General features: G+C 38.0%; 1 protein-coding gene across 1 annotated transcript in view; it reads left to right on the forward strand.

Annotated features, from left to right (window-relative positions):
* The window catches only part of NXPH2 (neurexophilin 2), a 130681-nt gene extending 108241 nt beyond the window's left edge, over positions 1-22440 (forward strand). The window contains exon 2 of the mRNA XM_081574986.1: positions 19936-22440. Within this exon, the coding sequence (XP_081431112.1) occupies positions 19936-20679 (744 nt within the window). The 3' untranslated portion in view covers positions 20680-22440. The remainder of the gene's footprint in view (positions 1-19935) is intronic.
* The last annotated feature ends 460 nt before the right edge of the window (positions 22441-22900 follow it).

The raw sequence follows: 22900 nt of genomic DNA on the forward strand, positions 1-22900 counted from the left end.
GTTCCATCCTCCCAACTTGTAACCCCTTATTCTCCATTTCCATGGTCTTTCCTACTTGACTCCTTTACTGACCACATTTTGTTTGAGATGTAAAGCATTTTACAAAATGGCCTGAGTGAAGCCTAAAGATATAAAAAGGTGTGAAAAGTCCAAGATACTCTACACTGCCAGTCAGATTTTTTAAGGTATTTTTTTTATTATGGTAAAAGTCACATAATATAAAACATTCTATTTTAACAGTATTTAACTATACATTTCAGTGGTCCTAAGTACATTCACATTGTTGTGCAACTCTCACCATCATCCATCTCCCCAATTTGTCACCTTCTTAAACTGAAACTCTGTCCCCATGAAACAGTAACTCTCCATACCCCTCCCCATCCACCCCTACCCCCGGCCCCTGGCATCTACCAATGTACTTTCTGACTCTACGTATTTCTGCCAGGCACATTTATGTATTTAGTTTTTACTAGACACTTAGTGTGAATCAAGCACTATGATGAGTGTTGGAGACTTAAAGCTGAGGAAGATACAGAAGTGCCATCAAGCAATATACAATACAAAATACAATATAGTATTTTCCTTGAAAATAAAGATAATATATGATATATATTATTTATATTACATAGGGAGAAATATGAATAAATATTAAAATATTAGCAACTGTTGACTTTAATTTTCTTCAGTTTTCTTGCTTCATTTTCTAAAGTAATCTTCCTCTTGTAATTATAAAAATTTTTATTTATTATTTTATTTTTATTGTATTATTATTTATATTACATTGCTCAAGCTTTTTTATGTCAGATCTATTATAGTATTAGTGTGGAAAGAGCAGTGACTTATACAAAAGACCTGATTTCTAAACTTATTGCTGCCTCTCAATGTTTGGACTTTGAACAAGTCTCTTAAGTTCTCTAAGGCTACAGGGACTCTGTAATTCTCAGCATAAATATCAAGAATGATTATTGCAAAAAATAATTCTGACACAATTACTTGTTTCATATAAAGAAGCAATATGCATTGGGTTTTTTATTAAGTAAATGTTTTATAGTGTGGAAAACTGACATTGCTCTTACAAAACATACTTATATTGGGTCATCATAAAGCACCACATTTATGTAGGAGCCTGTAAAAATCCCCAACAGACTATGATTGTTTACATTTAAGTAAAATATCACACGCTATATCTAAGACAATTTGAAAAATATTTAAAATTACTGAATGTCTTGTTAGATACAAGATGTAATCAGTAAGTGCTGACATTTTGAACTGAAAAAAAAAATCAACTGATTGGCAACGTTTACCATATCTACAAAATATCTTCATCACAGCACTTGGTATTTGCACCTAGTGTTTGAACACTGAGTATTAGTGTCTCAAATTGGAAATTAAAACTACCCATCACAGGCAGCATGTGCTAATTGCTAGGTTATTGATACCTGAAGATTGAAATATCAAATGGATATGATGGTGAAGTACAAAGTCATACACACTGCACCTCTCCAAAGCCCTGTCTCCTGCCCCATCCACCCTCCCATCTGTCCATGTTTCCTCATCCTGTATTGAAGCTGCTTAAGCTGTCGTAAAAGTACAGTATCTGCCATTTCCACTTCTCCATTCACTGCTCTTTCTTCTGTTGCAACTTTCTTCTTCAAATGCCAACTTTTAGGGGTCAAGAAACCGGCGCATGTTGTCTTTCCCAGGCCATTATGTTTTGGGGTCATTTTTGTGCTCCTATCATGGAAAGCTCTTCTCTCTCACTGAAGACTTGGACAGGGCGTCCGAAGGCAAAGGGGAAAAAAAGACAGTGCCACTTAACCATGCTGAGCCATTTATTCTTAAACAGAGAAAGGATTGTTTCTATTAGATGATCAAAAGAATACCTTTTTTGACTTTGCAAAACTTGAGTTAAATGAGATTGCACTCTGACTCTGTTTTACTTGAGACCTGTGGCTGTAGCCTAGCATTTAGCAGCCCCCTACCACAGGGCATTTTACCATTTACTTCTAATCTGTTCATAATTTGTTAAAGAGCCCCTTTTATGCAGCTTGCAAATACAAAATGAAATCTTTTTCTTTCACACCATTTCTTTTTTTTAATTTTTTATTGAAATATAGTTGATTTACAATTTTGTGTTAGTTTCAGGTATACAGCAAAGTGATTCAGTTATATATATTAATATGTATATAATATGTATTCCTTTACAGATTCTTTTTCATTGTAAGTTGTTACAAAGTGTTGAGTATAGTTCTATATATACAGTAGGTCCTTGTTGGTTATCTATTTTATATATAATAGTGTACATCTGTTAATCCCAAACTCCTAATTTATTCCTCCCCTCCTCTCCACTTTGGTAACCATAGAAAACTTTGTTTTCTATGTCTGTAGGTCTGTTTCTGTTCTGGATTTAAGTTCATTTGTATCAAGTTTTTAGGATTCTACACATAAGTGATATTATGTTTGTCTTTCTCACTCTGGCTTCCATCACTTAGTATCACACCATTTCTTTGAAATGTTTATAGAAATTATTGTATGTGCATGCACACATGCATTTTTACACATGATAGTTCTGCATGTCAGGATGTGTGCTTGTGTGTAAGATTTTTTGCAGAGGTTGTGTCATTGATTTTCCAGGTTACTGTCTTCAAGATAAAATAAGAATTGCCATATTTAACCTTAGCAATAAAACTACTGCCAAGCATTGCAATCTAGCTTTTTGGCTCTTACTGCTAAGATTTCTGTCTTCACATTTATGTTTTCTGCTAGTTCCTGTATCAATTTAGAAAAATGTAAAGGGTAGCTATTAAAAGATATCTGGAAGGTAAAATGAATTTGCTACTCTCAGCACAAAGGTTGTCCATTGTTTAGCTTTCTTCTCCTAAGCAATCATTTGTTTTTCAACTTGCAAAATGAATTTTGAAACACTGCCACATTATGACACAAAATATTAATAGGTACAATTAATACATTGATAAATGTTTGATTCTGTCATTCTTCATCCCCTTTATGTCATTCTTCTTTTAATCTGCTGTGACAGTTCTGTAATGGAGCCCCAGAAATATGATTTGAGGGCAAGCCATATTACTAATCATCAATACAGCGTTCTATGTTGTCCAGAAATACGTGTTCTTTTGTCAGTAGGGATGATAGTCTGCAAAATTTCTACCCAGAGAAAATGCTTTCCAAGATTTGTTTACAAGGAGAAAATTTAATGGGAAGCTAAGTTTGATCATAACAGAGTTTTTTTTTTTCTTCCTGCTGAGCAGATCGTTGTTTTATTTTAACTACAGGATATGGGACAGAGTTGTTAAATCAGTCCAATTATATAAGCTATAAATATATATTATATATATGTATATATGCAACATAAAGGAAGCCTTAGATCACTTTTCATCATTGGTTCTGTAGTTGTTCAGCTAGCATGGGATCTGCTGGCCACCTCCATACTGTATAACAGTGGTCACTTTGGGGGTTCTTAGCTTGAACTGATACTCCCAGTGAAATAATTAATGGCTATCTATCCAGAGTCCATCAAGAACAACATGATAAACAGATCTATTAAACAAACCAGTTATTCTTCCAAACTGGCACTTAGCAATGACTGTCTCTGAGAGAAAAAAAAAAAAAAAGCTAATAAATCCTTTCAGGATATCCAAGTGGAGCAAGACAGCCATCTTTAAAAATATTTGTACATATCTGTATCAATTTATCTCTAGTAGCATCTGCCAGTCATGTTATCAAGGAAAGGTAAACCCTCCCAGCTTGATATAAATTCACAAGTTTGGAGCATTCAGTTTATTCTGCTTGATCCTGGAAAACATATATTTTTTTCTTTGACAGACAGAAGACTACATATTTTTGATGTACTATAGAATAGTTAAGGGTGTGATCTTCTTGTTAATGGTAGGTGATCTTTTCAATCTATCCTTGGTAAGTTATTTCTATTATGGCAAGCATTTCACAGAAAACTAGTGTGGGCTATAAATACCTTATATTCAGTATAAACACCAAAAACTGAAAATATCCACTTGAGGTATAGATGCCTCTTCAGTACTCTGATTACTGAAAAAAAATTCATTTATTGTGTTTTACCTTTCATTTAGAGTATTCATCAGTTCTTGTGAAAATCATAGACATAAGCCAGATTTGTTTTGTATTAACATATCATAACACACCTATAAACATGCAGGCAAGCTACATTTTTCAAAATGTTATTTACCTAGAGCATATGTGATTCATTATCAAGAAACACTAATATATATTGTAATAATTATAAAAGATAATAGAAAAGGGTTATACCACAATTATGGCAAAGGTTTGACTGTCTCAGAGCCCAAAAGTGTCTATTATAACCTCCAACAGCTCTTAGGAGATTTAAGGGTGAAACACAAGGCTGCTTGGGTTGTCACCCTGAGCACAAGACCTCCAAGTCAGAAATATAGCACTGACTGATCCTTGGACCCTATTTATCATTAGGAGAAGTGTACATGTACTTTCAGTTATAAGATGAATAAGTCCTGATTGAAATTTACTAAGAACCTTTTCTTAAGGGTTCTCCCTCCCAAAAAAGGAGGGGGTAACTATGTGAGGGGATGGGTGTGTTAATTTAATTACTCAATGATAGGAATCCTTTTACAGTGTAAACATGTTGTACAGCTTAAATACATCACAATTTTATTTGTCAATTATACATCAATAAAGCTGGAAAAGGAAAGAGAAAATGACTCTTACACTAGGAAAAATATAACTATTGTCTTACAACATTATCACACTCTCATTAGTAATTATTAACAAATTAATATACAATTTGGAACAAGGTAAAGAGGAATATGAATACCAAGATCATTCATTTCCGTGTCATGAATTCATTTCCTTGTCATGAATTCATACATTTTCAATGATCAATGAATACATCTTGGGTTTTATTTTTCTCATCAAAATAAATATATTAATTACTCAATTCTGCTAACTCTTTGCTCTGTTGCCTCCCTGTTTGATATACCTGTTTGACATATGTGTATAGATATATATATATAGTATATATGCACATATTTCAGACGCTTATGGCAACTATAAGTCAGTGGGATATTATTTATGATTATTTGTATAATGTTTGTTTTCCTTCAATTCAGTCGCTCAATCATGTCCGACTCCTTGCGACCCATGGACTGCAGCACACCAGGCCTCTCTGTCCATCACCAACTCCCAGAGTTTACTCAAACTCATGTCCATTGAGTCGGTGATGCCATGCAGCCATCTCTTCCTCTGTCGTTCCCTTCTCCTCCTGCCTTCAATCTTTCCCAGCATCAGGGTCTTTTCAAATGAGTCAGTTCTTCTCATCAGGTGGCCAAAGTATTGGAGTTTCAGCTTCATCATCAGTCCTTGCAATGAATATTCAGGACTGATCTCCTCTAGGATGGACTGGGTGGATCTCCTTGCAGTCCAAGGGACTCTCAAGAATCTCCAACACCACAGTTTAAAACCATCAATTCCTCTGTGCTCAGCTTTCTTGATAGTCTGACTCTCATATCCATACATAACTACTGGGAAAACCATACCTTTCACTAGATGGAACTTTGTTGGCAAAGTAATGTCTCTGCTTTTTAAAATGCTGTGTAGGTTGGTCATAACTTTTCCTCCAAGGAGTAAGCATCTTCTAATTTCATGGCTGCAGTCACCATCTGCAGTAATTTTGGAGCCCCCCAAAAATAAAGTCTGTCACTGTTTCCCCATCTATTTGCCATGAAGTGATGGGGCCAGATGCCATGATCTTAGTTTTCTGAATGTTGAGCTTTAACCCAACTTTTTCACTCTCCTCTTTCACTTTCATCAAGAGGCTCTTTAGTCCTTCTTCACTTTCTGCCATAAGGGTGGTGTCATCTGCGTTTCTGAGGTGATTGATATTTCTCCCGGCAATCTTGATTCTAGATTGTGCTTCATCCAGCCCAGCGTTTCTCATGATGTACTCTGAATATAAGTTTAATAAGCAGGGTGACAATATACAGCCTTGACATACTCCTTTCCAGATTTGAAACCAGTCTGTTGTTCCATGTCCAGTTTTAGCTGTTGCTTCCTGACATGCATACAGATTTCTCAGGAGGCAGCTTGGGTGTTCTGGTTTTCAAATCTCTTTAAGAATTTTCCAGAGTTTGTTCTGGTCCACACAGTCAAAGGCTTTAGCATAGTCAATAAAGCAGAAGTAGATATTTTTTTGGAACTCTCTTGCTTTTTCGATGATCCAGCAGATGTTGGCAATTTGATCTTTGGTTCCTCTGCCTTTTCTAAATCCAGCTTGAACATCTGGAAATTCACGGTTCATGTACTGTTGAAGCCTGGCTTGGAGAATTTTGAGCATTACTTTACTAGCATGTGAGATGAGTGCAATTGTGTGGTAGTTTGAGCATTCTTTAGCATTGCCTTTCTTTGGGATTGCAATGAAAACTGACCCTTTCCAGTCCTGTAGCCACTGCTGAGTTTTCCAAATTTGTTGACATATTGAGTACAACACTTTCACAGCATCATCTTTCAGAATTTGAAATAGCTCAGCTGGAATTCCATCACCTCCACCAGCTTTTTTCGTAGTGATGCTTCCTAAGGCCCACTTGGCTTCACATTCCAGGATGTCTGGCTCTGGGTGAGTGATCACACCATCGTGATTATTTGGGTCATGAAGATCTTTTTTGTACAGTTCTTCTGTGTATTCTTGCCACCTCTTCTTAATATCTTCTGCTTCTGTTAGATCCATGCCATTTCTATCCTTTATTGAGCCTATCTTTGCATGAAATGTTCCTTTGATATTTCTAATTTTCTTGAAGAGATCTCTAGTCTTTCCCATTCTGTTGTTTTCCTCTATTTCTTTGCATTGATCGCTGAGGAAGGCTTTCTTATCTCTCCTTGTTATTCTTTGCAACTCTGCATTCAAATGGGAATATCTTTCCTTTTCTCCTTTGCTTTTCACTTCTCGTCTTTTCACAGCTATTTGTAAGGCCTCCTCAGACAGCCATTTTGCTTTTTTGAATTTCTCTTTTTGAGTATGGTCATGATCACTGTCTCCTGTACCATGTCACGAACCTCTGTCCATAGTTCTCCAGGAACTCTGTCTATCAGATCTAAGCCCTTGAATCTATTTCTCACTTCCACTGTATAATCTTTAAGGGATTTGATTTAGGTCAAACCTGAATGGTCTAGTGGTTTTCCCCACTTTCTTCAATTTAAGTCTGAGTTTGGCAATAAGGAGTTCATGATCTGAGCCACAGTCAGCTCCCGGTGTTGCTTTGCTGACTGTATAGAGCTTCTCCGTCTTTGGCTGCAAAGAATATAATCTACCTGATTTCAATGTTGACCATCTGGTGATATCCATGTGTAGAGTCTTCTCTTGTGTTGTTGGAAGAGGGTATTTGCTATGACCAGTGCGTTCTCTTGGCTAAAACTCTATAAGCCTTTGCCCTGCTTCATTTTGTTTTCCAGTGCCAAATTTGCCTGTTACTCCAGGTGTTTCTTGACTTCCTACTTTTGCATTCCAGTCCCCTATAATGAAAAGGACGTTGTTTTGGGGTATTAGTTTTAGAAGGTCTTGTAGGTCTTCACAGAACCGTTCAACGTCAGCTTCTTCAACATTAGTGGTCGGGACATAGACTTGGATTACCGTGATATTGAATGGCTTGCCTAGCAACGAACAGAGATCACTCTGTTGTTTTTGAGATTGCATCCAAGTACTGCATTTCGGACCCTTTTGTTGACTGTGAAGGCTACACCATTTCTTCTAAGGGATTCCTGCCCACAGTAGTAGATATAATGGTCATCTGAGTTAAATTCACCCATTCCAGTCCATCTTAATTTGCTGATTCCTAGAATGTCAACGTTCACTGTTGCCATCTCCTGTTTTACCACTTCCAATTTGCCTTGATTCGTGGACCTGACATTCTAGGTTCCTATGCAATATTGCTCTTTCCAGCATCGGACCTTGCTTCTATCATCAGTCACATCCACAATTGGGTGTTGTTTTTGCTTTGGCTCCATCCCTTCATTCTTTCTGGAGTTATTTCTCCACTGATCTCCAGTAGCATATTGGGCACCTACCGACCTGGGGAGTTCATCTTTCAGTGTCCTATCATTTTGTCTTTTCATAGTGTTCATGGGGTTCTCAAGGCAAGAATACTGAAGTGGTTTGCCATGCCCTTCTCCAGTGGACCACATTCTGTCAGACCTCTCCACCATAATCCGTCTGTCTTGGGTGGCCCCACACAGCATGGCTTAATTTCATTGAGTTAGACAAGGCTGTGGTCCGTGTGATCAGATTGGCTAGTTTTCTGTGATTATAGTTTCAGTGTGTCTGCCCTCTGATGCCCTCTCGCAACACCTACTGCCCTACTTGGGTTTCTCTTACCTTGGACGTGGGGTATCTCTTCATGGCTGCTCCAGCAAAGCGCAACCGCTGCTCCTTACCTTTGATGACGGGTATCTCCTCAAGGTTGCCCCTCCTGACCTTGAACATGGAGTAGCCCCTCTCTGCCCTCCTGCGCCAGCACAGCCTCCATTCCTCGGACATGGGGTTGCTTCTCTCGGCCGCTGCCCCTGACCTCAGACTTGGGATAGTTCTTTTCCTTAATTTTCTGTAAACCACATTAAGTCAGGCACTTTATCTGCCCTGTTCAGCAGTATGTTCCCAGTGCTCAGAGCACAGATTCTGTACCTAAAAGGCATGTGATAGATATGTGTTAAATCAGTGATTAAAGATGAATGCATTCAAAAGATATGTACACCCTAATGTTCATAGCAACACTATTCACAGTAGCCAAGACATGAAAACAACCTAAATTTCCATCAACAGATGAGTGGATAAAGAAGATATGGTATATATATATAATATGTGTGTATATATATGTATGTATATATACACACATACATACACAATGGCATATTACTCAGCCATAAAAAAGAATGAAATAATACCATTTGTAGCAACATGGATAGATCTAGAGATTATCATACTAAATGAAGTAAGTCAGAAAAAGACAAATACCATATCAGTTACAAGTGGAATCTAAAATATGGCACAGATGAACTATTTTACAAAATAGATACAGACTCACAGACATAGAAAACAATGTTATGGTTACCAAAGTGGAAGGCTGGGAGGGGTTAACAGATACACACTACTATATATATGAGATAAATAACAAGGTCCTACTATGTAGTACAGGGAACTGTATTGATATATTGTAATAAACCTGTGGGGCTTCCCAGGCAGCTCAACAGTAAAAGAATCCACCTGTAGTGCAGGAGATGCAGGAAACACAGTTGAATCCCTTGATTGGGAAGATCCCTTGGGGGACGGCATGGCAGCCCACTCCAGTATGCTTGCCTGGAGAATCCCATGGACAGAGGAGCCTGGAAGCCTACAGTCCATAGAGTTGCAAAGAGTCAGACATGACTGAAGCAACTGAGCATGCACGCATGCATGCAATAAATCTATAATGGAAAAGAATCTGAAAAATTATATATTATATACATTATGCATATATTATATAAAACTGAATCACTTTATAATACTTGAAACCACACAGTATTGTAAATCAACTATAATTCAACTTAACAAGAAAAGAGAACACATGAATTTGTGACCAAAGTTCCTGACCCCCCTACTTCTCCCCTAGACTACACAATGTTTGTTACAGGTGTTCCCGTGCCTGGACCACTTCACTCTAGCTCGCTTTCTACCTCAAAGCCTCCTTTGTCTCCTTAAAGTGAAACTCCAGCCTTGCAAGTGAAGAGTCAATGGGACTAAATAAAATGTGTCAATTAGAACTGGTAAACCCTGGACTAGAACAGCAAGACTGGTTTTCTTATTTCATCCACAGGTGTTTCTTCAAATAATAAAAAACACCACCTGTTGGGACTGCAGTAGGATAGAGTCTCCTGAACTGATAATGGCACAGTGTACATTGAATGGAATTTGAACCCCATAAGTTCACATTTTAAATGCCCTTCACTTCCTTTGTATTACTCATGGATGTAGACAAATCATCTCCTCCTCCTCTTCTCCCCCCCACCACGTGCAGTTTAGGACCCATCCCCACATGCAGTGACAGAGAAGAAGCGAAGCTATCACAATGATGGATACATAAATGTAGCGTACATAGCATAGCATGCATGCTCAGTCATGTCTGACTTTTTGTGACCCCGTGGACTGTAGCCCACCAGCCTCCTCTGACCATGGGATTATCCCAGCAAGAATACTGGAATGGATTGCCATTTCCTACTCCAGGGGATCTTCCCAACCCAGGAATCGAACCTGTTTCTCTCGCATCTCCTGCATTGGCAGGCAGATTTTACCACTGCACCAACTGGGAAGCCCAAATAGAAGATGGTTATCCCATAATTATGGCAAAGGTCTGACTGTCTCAGATCCCAGGGGAACCTTAGTAATGGTCATGGCCCCACAGCACCCAGCTTACTGTGAAGGTAGAATACTGCTTTGTGAGACTTCCCTTAGCTTCATCCACTTGGTAAACAGACCTGCAAAGAAAGCCCCATGTAAATGTTGATACTGACTCATTGGATGTGTAGAGTCAAGTACAATAGACCTGATCCAAAACTGAGAAGAATATTTGAATCTAATACATTGAGCAGGTAATTCCAACTCCATGTGAGATATTTATAGACTAAGCTCTTCTTTATTGAATTATCAATTATCAAAATGAGCACCATTTTTAAGAAATAAATGCTAAATGAATGTGAAATAACAACAATAATAATTAATGGTGACAGACATACTTATAGCACATAATAGTGCCAGAATAATATATAAATAGTATAAGAATTCCTAAGCAACTCTGAGGTAACTTGAGAGAATTCAGTGATGCAGTAAAGAATTATAAATTGAAACGCTTGAATTCCTGACTTTAAAAACAAAAAATCAATCCTAAACCAAGTCCCACTGAATTAAGTGTAAGTTAGACTAAGCTTACAATAACAAAAATGTACAAGCCTTGTGAGAATTCTGAAAGTGAAACTTAAAAAAATCTCTGCCTGAATCAGAGATTGACATCAATAGTGATTAAGTCTTGTTGCTAGCAGCTACCCTTGCGATGAAGGGATGAAAATGGCACCTTACTTCTGTGTTCTTCCTCCTCAAAGCCTACTCTAATCATAAGAAAGACATCAAACTCAAACTGAAAAGCCTAGCCAGTGCTCCTTGAAATGTTCAAGGTCACCAAAAACAAGGAACAACTGAGAAATGGTCACAGCCAAAACAAGCTTAACAATTCATGATGACCAAATATAATGTGGGATCCTAGATGGGATCTTGGAACATATAAAAGACATTAAGGAAAAATGAAGGAAATCTGAATAAAGCATGGAGTTTAGTTAATAATAAGGTGTAAGTATTGGATCTTTGGGCTTCTCAGGTCACACTAGTGGTAAAGAACCCGCCTGCCAATGCAGGAGACATAAGAGACACAGGTTTGATCCCTGAGTCAGAAGATCCCCTGGAGGAGAGCAAGGCAGCCCACTCCAGCATTCTTGCCTGGAAAATTCCATGGACTGAAGAGTCTGGTGGGCTACCATCCATAGAGTCACAAAGAGTCAGACACGACTGAAGTGAATGAGCATGTATGCATGTGTTGGATCTTTAGTTGTAACAAATGTAAGATATATAAGATGTTAATAATATAGGAAACTAGGTACAGAGTATATTATAACTCTGTACCACACAACTGTCCAGTAAACTAAAACTACTCTAATATAAAATGTTTTCTTGAAAAACACATAACAGATATAGTTTTAAAAGATCTTCTGATATAATATTTGCAGAGAAAGATGCTTTTTAGTTTATAAATTATTTCCATAATTTGTGACAGTTCTCACATCTGCTACTATAAAATTCACTGCAGCTTCTCTGCCTCTTGGGAAAAAATGCATTTAATTATCAGTGAAATTCAACTCCAGCTTGTTATGATGAATGATTTGAACCTGTCAGCTTTTTTTTCTCCCTAAAAACAAAAGAAATGAAATGAAATACAGTCTTCCTCCTCTACTTCCTTCCTTCCACCTGCTTCATTTAATTGATGAAGGTTTGAGCTCTTATTAATCTTTTTGAGCTCCTCTGTAAGATGCAGAAAAAGCTAATATGATATCATTGTATCTAGCTAATGTGTGTGCTTTGTGAAATTGATACACCCTGCCAAGACATAAATTACTTAAGCTTTGATAAATGTGTTGAAATCAGGGGATGTTCAAACAGATAAAGCACAGCAATTCCTCTTTTTCTCCCCTTTTTAAACTCCATTTTGTGCAAGAAGTTAAATGTTTTTGCATTATTATTGTAATATGATGGGACAAAAGACAGCAGTGATATTGATAGTAGCACAGAGAACCCCAGCAAGTACAAAACCAATGGGGGATATACAGCCTTGTGTTTTGCAGATAACATCTAACAACCTTGCCTTGGACAGACTGGTTTGCCAACAGGTTCAGATCCACCTACAGTCCTCTCCCAGCATGTTGTATCACTGAAATTGTCTACAGAGGAATGAGCATCCTGCCAGACACTTTGCACTTTCAGATCCTTTGCTGACTCATTTGGTAGGCTGAAATCAAAGATCCACAAACACATTTTGTTAGCAAAGAATGCTCACCTGTCCCTGTGATCTGGATATGACTCAGATGTCAGTGAGACTGGAAACACAAAGAAGCATTTGATTGATGCTCTAGGGTTGATTTTTACTCATTAATTTATCCTATGGCACTGAACAAGTTGCTTGATTGATCACTAATCAGTTCCCTGGAGACCTGAGAATCCATATCATCTTTTAAAGACAATTTTTGAATAGGAGACATAGAACTATCCATTGGCCTTACATTAGTAAGACCCATCAGTCTCTGAGTGCCTTTTGCCAGAGGTTGGTCTCAGCAATTTCCATCCATTTTTTAAATTTGGTGCTTACAATCAACCAGCAAAGGAGGTATAGGTGAGAAAATTGGAGCTCATGTCAAGGGACAGTGAGGTCATCAGGCAGCAAATCCTATGCTTTTTCCACCATGCTGCTTCCATATTGGGAGTATATGGGAAGAGTGTGGGCAGGGTTGTGGTTCATTCAAACCCAAGTCATCCCTGAGTAGGTCTTTTGAGGTTAAGCATGAGCCTTGGGGACTTCGGTCACACAACTATCTATGTAGACCTGTTTAGGAGAGGATGTCTTCTCAGTAGTGATGCACGCATTTAAGCAGTATTCTAGGGAGAAGGCTGAACAACTTATACCACAGGGAGAGGAAGTTGGGAGAAGAGGTACAGTTCAGTTCAGTTCAGTCGCTCAGTCGTGTCCGACTCTCTGCGACCCCATGAATTGCAGCACGCCAGGCCTCTCTGTCCATCACCAACTCCCGGAGTCAACCCAAACCCATGTTCATCGAGTCGGTGATGCCATCCAACCATCTCATCCTCTATCGTCCCCTTCTCCTCCCGCCCCCAATCCTACCCAGCATTAGGGTCTTTTCCAATGAGTCAACCCTTCGCATCAGGTGGCCAAAGCATTGGAGCTTCAGCTTCAACATCAGACCTTCCAATGAACACCCAGGATTGATCTCTTTTAGGATGGATTGATTGGAACTCCTTGCAGTCCAAGGGACTCTCAAGAGTCTTCTCCAACACCACAGTTCAAAAGCATCAATTCTGCGGCGCTCAGCTTTCTTCACCGTCCAACTCTCACATCCATACATGACCACTGGAAAAACCATAGCCTTGACTAGACGGACTTTTGTTGGCAAAGTAATGTCTCTGCTTTTAAACATGCTATCTAGGTTGGTCATAACCTTCCTTCCAAGGAGTAAGCGTCTTTTAATTTCATGGCTGCAGTCACCATCAGCAGTGATTCTGGAGCCCAAAAAAGTAAAGTCTGACACTGTTTCCACTGTTTCCCCATCTATTTCCCATGGAGTGATGGGACCAGATGCCATGATCTTAGTTTTCTGAACGTTGAGCTTTAAGCCAACTTTTTCACTCTCCTCCTTCAACTTCATCAAGAGGCCCTTTAGTTCTTCTTCACTTTCTGCCATAAGGGTGGTGTCATCCGCATATCTGAGGTTATTGATATTTCTCCCGGCAATCTTGATTCCAGCTTGTGTTTCTTACAGCCCAGCGTTTCTCATGATGTACTCTGCATATAAGTTAAATAAGCAGGGTGACAATATACAGCCTTGACGTACTCCTTTTCCTATTTGGAACCAGTCTGTTGTTCCATGTCCAGTTGTAACTGTTGCTTCCTGACCTGCATACAGGTTTCTCAAGAGACAGGTCAGATGGTATGGTATTCCCATCTCTTTCAGAATTTTCCACAGTTTATTGTGATCCACACAGCCAAAGGCTTTGGCATAGTCAATAAAGCAGAAATAGATGTTTTTCTGGAACTCTCTTGCTTTTTCGATGATCCAGCAGATGTTGGCAATTTGATCTCTGTTTCCTCTGCCTTTTCTAAAACCAGCTTGAACATCTGGAAGTTCACAGTTCATGTATTGCTGAAGCCTGGCTTGGAGAATTTTGAGCATTACTTTACTAGCATGTGAGATGAGTGCAATTGTGCGGTAGTTTGAGCATTCTTTGGCATTGCCTTTCTTTGGGATTGGAACGAAGACTGACCTCTTCCAGTCCTGTGGCCACTGCTGAGTTTTCCAAATTTGCTGGCATATCGAGTGCAGCACTTTCACAGCATCACCTTTGAGGATTTGAAATAGCTCAACTGGAATTCCATCCCCTCCACTAGCTTTGTTCGTAGTGATGCTTTCTAAGGCCTGCTTGACTTCACATTCCAGGATGTCTGGCTCTAGGTGAGTGATCACACCATCGTGATTATCTGGGTCGTGAAGATCTTTTTTGTACAGTTCTTCTGTGTATTCTTGCCACCTCTTCTTAATATCTTCTGCTTCTGTTAGGTCCATACCATTTCTGTCCTTTATCGAGCCTATCTTTGCATGAAATATTCCTTTGGTATCTCTAATTTTCTTGAAGAGGTCTCTAGTCTTTCCCAATCTGTTGTTTTCCTGTATTTGTTTGCACTGATCGCTGAGGAAGGCTCTCTTATCTCTCCTTGCTATTCTTTGGAACTCTGCATTCAGATGAGAATATCTTTCCTTTTCTCCTTTGCTTTTCGCTTCCCTTCTCTTCCCAGCTATCTGTAAGGCCTCCTCAGACAGCCATTTTGCTTTTTTGCATTTCTTTTCCATGGGGATTTTCTTGATCCCTGTCTCCTGTACAATGTCACGAACCTCTGTCCATAGTGCATCAGGCACTCTGTCCATCAGGTCTAGTCCCTTAAATCTATTTTTCACTTCCACTGTATACTCATAAGGGATTTGATCTAGGTCATACCTGAATGGTCTAGTGGTTTTCCCTACTTTCTTCAATTTAAGTCTGAATTTGGCAATAAGCAGTTCATGATCTGAGCCACAGTCTGCTCCCAGTCTTGTTTTTGCTGACTGTATAGAGCTTCTCCATCTTTGGCTGCAAAGAATATAATCAATATGATTTCGGTGTTGACCATCTGGTGATGTCCATGTGTAGAGTCTTCTCTTGTGTTGTTGGAATAGGGTGTTTGCTATTACCAGTGCGTTCTCATGGCAAAACTCTATTAGCCTTTGCCCTGCTTCATTCTGTACTCCAAGGCCAAACTTGCCTGTTACGCCAGGTGTTTCTTGACTTCCTACTTTTACATTCCAGTCCCCTATAATGAAAAGGACATCTTTTTTGGGTGTTAGTTCTAGAAGGTCTTATAGGTCTTCATAGAACCATTCAACTGCAGCTTCTTCGGCATTACTGGTCGGGGCATAGACTTGGATTACCGTGATATTGAATGGTTTGCCTTGGAAACGAACAGAGATCATTCTGTCGTTTTTGAGATTGCCTCCAAGTACTGCATTTTGGACTCTTTTGTTGACCATGATGGCTACTCCATTTCTTCTAAGGGATTCTTGCCCACAGTAGTAGATATAATGGTCATCTGAGTTAAATTCACCCATTCCAGTCCATCTTAGTTCACTGATTCCTAGAATGTCAACATTCACTCTTGCTAGCAGCTTTTTAAGACAACTAGAAATATATTTGCTCTTTTAATTATACTCTTCTACCTATATACATCATCATCCAATAGCTTTTTGAAATTTGAATTTAGATTTGGAAATCAGTACTTGTAAGAACTGTCCATACATTTTAGAGTAATAAATAAGTTACATCCAGCTTTTCTCAATTTGTTTAATGTTGTTGTCAAAGCAAAGTCTAGGGCAAAGCAAAAAAATTAAAAGATGCATACATCTACTTTTTATCTAAGGAATCCTCAATGACAGTTTTCACTGAAACAGAGAACAATTATAGATCTGTGCTTAAGAGTTAAGTTGCATTATTTTTACATAGGCAAACCTTAAGATCAAAGGCTCCTTGAGCAGATTTGAACCTAAAGAGTTTTGTGTTAGAATATATTTTTTAAGAATCAAATTTCATTTTCAATTCTCATCTGTAGAATCTTTCCTGAAGAATAGAAGAGTGTTTCTAAAAACAAATAATAACATCTAATTTATCTGTTTGGTAAGTTTCATTTTCTTTTTTTCACTTTCTTAGGGTGAGTTACCTATGTTTGGGTCAAATTGTTACAACATCAGTTATTACAATGAAAATCTGTAGTATTTTTGAAAATTAATAAGCGGCTTTTTGAGTAATTATTATTGAGTCATCTCAGAACAATCACATCAGAAGTCCTAGAGATAAGAGAAGGATCTCATAATGTCCATCTCACAATAGGGACTCATCATGTATTTTAAAATGCACCAGTATCAGTTAGCTTGAGACTCTGTGTGATTGAAAACTTGTCACTGTATGATAAGTTTAACATTGATAGGTTTTCAATAACAGAAAAAGAAGGAGAAAATCAGGCAAAGCATCAAGAAAAATGACCCAAGCAGAAAAAACTCAGAAAAATGTGCAATGTGAAACAAGCATTTTAAGATAAAAAGAGCATATTGGTGCTGGTAGCACAGAGTGTTGTCATACTTGTGCAAAAAAAAAAAAAAGGATTTTTGAATGGAAAATGGATCTTTATTCTACTAACACACTATTAATTGGGAGCACTGCCCAGATGTAAAGAATGTGGTAAAGAATCCACCTGCCAATGCAGGAGACCCAAGAGACAGGGGTTTGATTCCTGGGTCAGGAAGATCCCCTGGAGTAGAAAATGGCAACCTGCTCCAGTATTCTTGCCTGGGAAATCCCATGGACAGAGGAGCCTGGCAGGCTACAGTCCACAGGATCACAAAGAGTCGGATATGACGGAGTGACTGTCACTGTCACTAGTGTGTATATGTTAATCCATGGGGTCCCTAAAGAGTTGGACACGACTGAGCACTTGCTCACAAGCATATTGGATATGAGTAAGAATTGAGGTTTTTTGTTTTTTGGTTTTTGGTTTTTTTTTCAAGCAAACTAGAAGGGATTTATCTTGTGAAAGATAGGAAGAAAGACAGGAGTGAAGGAAGAGGTTAGGAAGTTGGACAAACGGGGGAATAGAGATCAGGAAATTAAATTGTTTCGTACCGGCCATTCTCAGGATCTGTAGGTGTGGCTGTCAACATTGACCAAGCAAGGCACATCTCATCAAATATTGAAAAAAGGTGAAAAATAATAATAGCAAGAATCATAATCACAGAGAAAAGAAACTGGACCTTGATCAGCAAGGGGTTTCTTATCTGTCCATGTGTCCTTGACTGTCTCCTTGGAGAGAGGACAGGACAAGTCACTTGGACCAGGTTGCATTAGTTCTTAGCAATCTCAAGTCCTATCTGTAGCCAGTACTGACCTCCATGTGCTGTCTGACCAGTTGATCTCAATGAGGCTCTGTGCACATTGTAATGAAGAGTGTTCAAAGTCAGAAAACTAGTGACAGTATCAGAAATACCCAGAATATTTTGATCCAGAAATCCTGAGTAATGATCCCTCTTATTCTGGTGACCATGCCAGTCCTTCAACACCAGGAGAGAGAAAGAAGTAACAACTCAGGATGTACGAGACCCTAGGAACAGAGAGTATGAATTCAGGTTTTCACAACAATAAGAATGTGCAGAATATCAATTTGACCTTCTGCCAAACCTCAGTAATTTAAGTAGAGAAGATAATTTTTGAAAATACTAGACATGAGTGGGAAAAGCCTTCAGGAATTAATCAAAGGGATCGATATATATTATGTGCCCCCTCCCCACCAAAGCAGAAAACAAAAAAGAAAAACCCACACACACGTTTAAGTCCTTGCATTCCTCCTCTAAAGTGTTCAGGGACAAGGTATAGTTGAAAACACTTTTCATGAAACTCTATTAGAACTTAAACTTTTATGAATGCATAAAATATAACCTCATATTATTAAACTCTACCATATAGTCAAGTGCAATATTTACAATCCAAGCTATGTCATTTTTTTTTTCTCAAAGCTGAATTGAAAGCAATAATTCTTGTAATAATCTGAGACTGGTTTCACCAGGTACTTCGCCAAGTTTAAAAGGGTTGGGGAAACAGTATATAAAAACAGCCCCACTTCCTTCTCATCCTTTTCATCACGCTGACAGTTTTCCAGAGAATCATTACCAGAGTGGTTTGTGCCATTAGAGATAAGAGGCTATCTGTGTTTCCACGAGAAACCTCTATTTTCCAGACTTTATAATTCATCTATAAATATCCACTCCAAGCAGCAGTTTCATATATTATGAATCTGTCTTCAAAATTCATATTGACCTAACTAAGTGATTTTTAGAAATCATGAGGACTCTTACACTGCAAAGAGAGTTAGAAGAAAATCAAATGCAAATAAAGTGCTGTGTTTCAGGGGAATGATTTGAATCAAAATACTGTGGAATCCATAAAGCATAGGCACATGATTCTTTCTTAGCAATCCTAACTTTCAGGGTATTATTCAGTTGTAATAAAATTTATTTATCAACAATTAATTAATTCAAAATATACATTTCCAATTTATTTCTGCTTCTATAAGAGCAGATAATTTGACATTATATTTTTCAACTAAAACTTTTATATAACTTCATATTATTATTAATGCTACTTTTAATTACAGAATTTAAAATTGAATTAAGCTTTTGAATATAATAATATGCTTGCTATCTACGAATATATTTTAAGAATATTATCAATACCTTATATTCAGATGGTTTCTACCTCCATGGTAGAAATCTCAGCTTACTAGAGTTATTTTCTACCTAAAAAAAAAAGACCTTACAAATTGAATATTTTTATCAAACAAGAGACCAAAAAATACTATACCCCCTGGTCTGGAAAGATAGACTTGTAAAGATTAGGAGACAGAGACTAAAGCCACATCAACCCATTAAAATGAAATGCAGTCATCCCTTGGTATCCATGGAGGATTGGTTTCAAGATCCCCTTGGATACCAAAATACAGGGATGTTTAAATTCCTTATATAAGATAGTTTAGTATTTGCATATAACCTATGCACATACTTCTGTATATTTTAAACCATCTCTAGATAATTTGTAATGCCTAATACCATGTAAACAGTTGCCAGAATGTGACAAATTCAAGTTTTGCTTTTTGGAAATTTCTGTGTTTGAGTTGGGGGCAGTTGGGATTTTTTGTTTAGTCTTAATTTCAATTCAGTGTTGGTTGAATCCAGTGGATTCAGAACCTGTGTATACAAAGAGCCAACTGTCCTCTCTTCCTAATCTCATCATTTCCATGTTTGTACTCACAGGTTAATGCTTGAATGACATGGTCATCTTGTTACACTGCAGAGCCCAACTGTGTATGTGAAATGGTATTTAGCAGGAAGCGAAATAATACTACAAGAATTGCCCCAGTGCTTTGACTTTGGTATGTGTGGACTCACAGCCCAACCTAAAGTATATTTTTCTTTCTTCCTTTTGAACAGCTGTTTTGCGACAGTGAGAAGGTTGTGCATGCCACGGAGGGACTGGATTGGGAAGACAAAGATGCTGCAGGGACCCTGGTGGGTAACGTGGTGCACTCAAGGATCATCAACCCTCTGCGCCTGTTTGTTAAACAGTCTCCAGTCCCCAAGCCTGGACACTTGGCCTATGCGGACAGCATGGAAAACTTTTGGGATTGGCTGGCCAACATCACGGAGGTTCAGGAGCCATTGGCAAGAACTAAAAGGAGGCCGATAGTGAAAACAGGAAAATTTAAGAAAATGTTTGGATGGGGCGACTTCCATTCCAACATTAAAACTGTGAAACTCAACCTCCTCATCACAGGAAAAATCGTTGACCATGGAAATGGAACCTTCAGTGTTTATTTCCGACATAACTCCACCGGCCTGGGCAACGTTTCAGTGAGTTTGGTACCCCCCTCCAAAGTGGTGGAGTTTGAAGTTTCCCCGCAGTCTACCTTGGAGACCAAGGAATCCAAATCTTTCAACTGTCGCATTGAGTATGAAAAAACAGATCGGGCCAAGAAGACCGCCCTGTGCAATTTTGACCCATCCAAGATCTGCTACCAGGAGCAGACTCAGAGCCACGTATCCTGGTTGTGTTCCAAGCCCTTCAAAGTCATTTGCATCTACATTGCCTTTTACAGTGTTGATTATAAACTTGTGCAAAAGGTCTGTCCTGACTACAATTACCATAGCGAGACTCCCTACTTATCTTCTGGCTGAATCTTCCCATGGCCAATAAAAAGGAAGGATAAATATATACTTAATTATTAATAGAACCACCAAGAACCAAGCCCAGGTCTCCATGGCAAAGGATCCCTTTTGTTTCTGGCAGTGAACCTTCATTCCCTATAAGGCTTTCAAATTTAAAAAAGAAAAAGAAACATCTTAAAAGTTGAAATGTGTTTGTTATGATCATAAGTACCTTAATCTAAACAGTCAAACTGTATATGAAACCATCACTCTCTCATAAGATCTCTCTCCTAAGGCTGACTCCTACAGCTATTCTTATTTCTCTAAGAGTCGAAGGTAGCAACATGGAACAGGAAAGAACCAAATAATGCATGTGATAAACATTGCTCTTGAAATGAGCCTGCCTTTGAAGTATGTTTTGGAAAGTTACCTTAAAAATAGCAGATCCAGTAAAGTAACTGAAAAGATTGTATTTGATAGATGAATCACATTTTTGACATTGAATTCTTTTTTATTGCTGTCTTTTTTCCCGTCTCTGTGCTGTTAGTGATACGAGAGATGAAGGGGTAAAATTTGCTTCAAAACTCATGTGTGAAATTAGAATGCCAAAGTGGAATGAAACACATTATTATCTGAGCTAGAGTTGAGTGGAGTGGGATTTAAACACTTACCCTTGGGTTGGTCACCATCCTTAGGATTTTCATCTGAGTAGTAATGCTGGTATATTAAAAAAGCAAATCTGGATATATTGTAAGTCAGTTCAACAATGATGACGATCAGAATGTTTTTAGATTATTTTGCCAGATTCAATGATGTGAGGTTGTCAAAAATATCACAACTCTGTTTTCCCCCTGTAACCTAATTCTATTCCTTTGGTGGTATGATTTTTGTATACCTGTGTAGAACAACTTTGAAATTGAGAGAAAGCAACTGTTTCCCAGGCTAGCTAAAATGGGAGAAAGATTGGAATTGGAAGGAGGAAATTCCAGGATGATGTATGCATTATTTCTAGCCTGTTAGATTAAGTTCTCCTTGCATTTAGCTATTTAAATGAAGGATCGAACTGTGGAAATAAGGAATATATTTAAACAATGCTAATTATTATTGTGCTAATAATCAAGACACATGACTTGCTAGGCTTTTGGGATAACTTCCTAATGAATGTTGCCTCACAACCACATCCTCTTCATCTTCTCTGAGGGGGTCAAACGTCACCTGTGTCGTAGAACTGGATGATCTTTGAATTAGCACAGAGAGAGAATCTGGCTGACCAGTTAAAAAAAAGTGTTTCTAGGACCTGGAAGATTCATGGAATGTCAACTTTTACGATAGCTGTCAACTTTTTTCCCTCTTCTTATCTGTAAAATATCAAAGTAAAACACTGAATTGACAACCGAAGGAAGAACAAAATGCTCTTACTATAAAATGCTCTTACTACGTTGTTCAAAAGCCAACAGCTCTCTTTTCTATTTTGCATCTCCAGTCCTTTCCTTTTCCTGGTGATGCCTGCACAGTGTTTGTTTTTTGTCTTTTGTAAAAATTGTACTAAGCTTAGTGTGTGGTAGTACAGGCTTGAAACTTTTGCTCTGAGTTCATCGGGTGCTTTTGCAATTTTGTGGTTGGTGTGAAATACTTTGAGACATCATTTTATTTTAACCTAGGAACAAGATTAAACTACTATTTATTGTAAAATATGTGGGAACCATATGTGTATATACACTTAGATTTTCTGTGTACAGAGAAAGTATGTGTACACATTTCTATGTAAATAAAAAGAATTTCCTAAATCTGTCACATGACTTTAAGTTTTTGTTTTTTTAAAGATTGTTCTTGTTTCTTTTCTTCACAATGGTTTAGTGTGTGTGTGATCGTGTGTGTATGCATTATCAACTGAGCATTCAGATCTTCCATATGTTCATATTAAACAAAGAAATTAGGCCATGGAGTTTATAAAGCAGAGTAAAATAATAATCCATACAAACCACTTGGCACATAGCTTGGTGTCTAGTAAGAATTCTGTGAGCTTCCATTAAGATTTATTATTACAAATGAAAGGCAATTTTAAATTGTCTAATGTTCAAAACTTGAGTGGTATAAACACTATATCTATATAAAGAAAAACAACTAAATCGGTTTGCACAATTCTTAGATTTTCGCAGGATTTGTGGAATTAAAAAAGAAAGAAAGAAAGTTCCTCAGGCTTGTTTTTTAATTGACGTAGAACATATGCCACATATATTTTTTAGACATA

The sequence above is a fragment of the Giraffa tippelskirchi genome, chromosome 3 (assembly GCF_054371585.1).
Source record: "Giraffa tippelskirchi isolate mGirTip1 chromosome 3, T2T-mGirTip1v1.2.pri, whole genome shotgun sequence".
NCBI classification, from domain to species: Eukaryota; Metazoa; Chordata; class Mammalia; order Artiodactyla; family Giraffidae; genus Giraffa; species Giraffa tippelskirchi.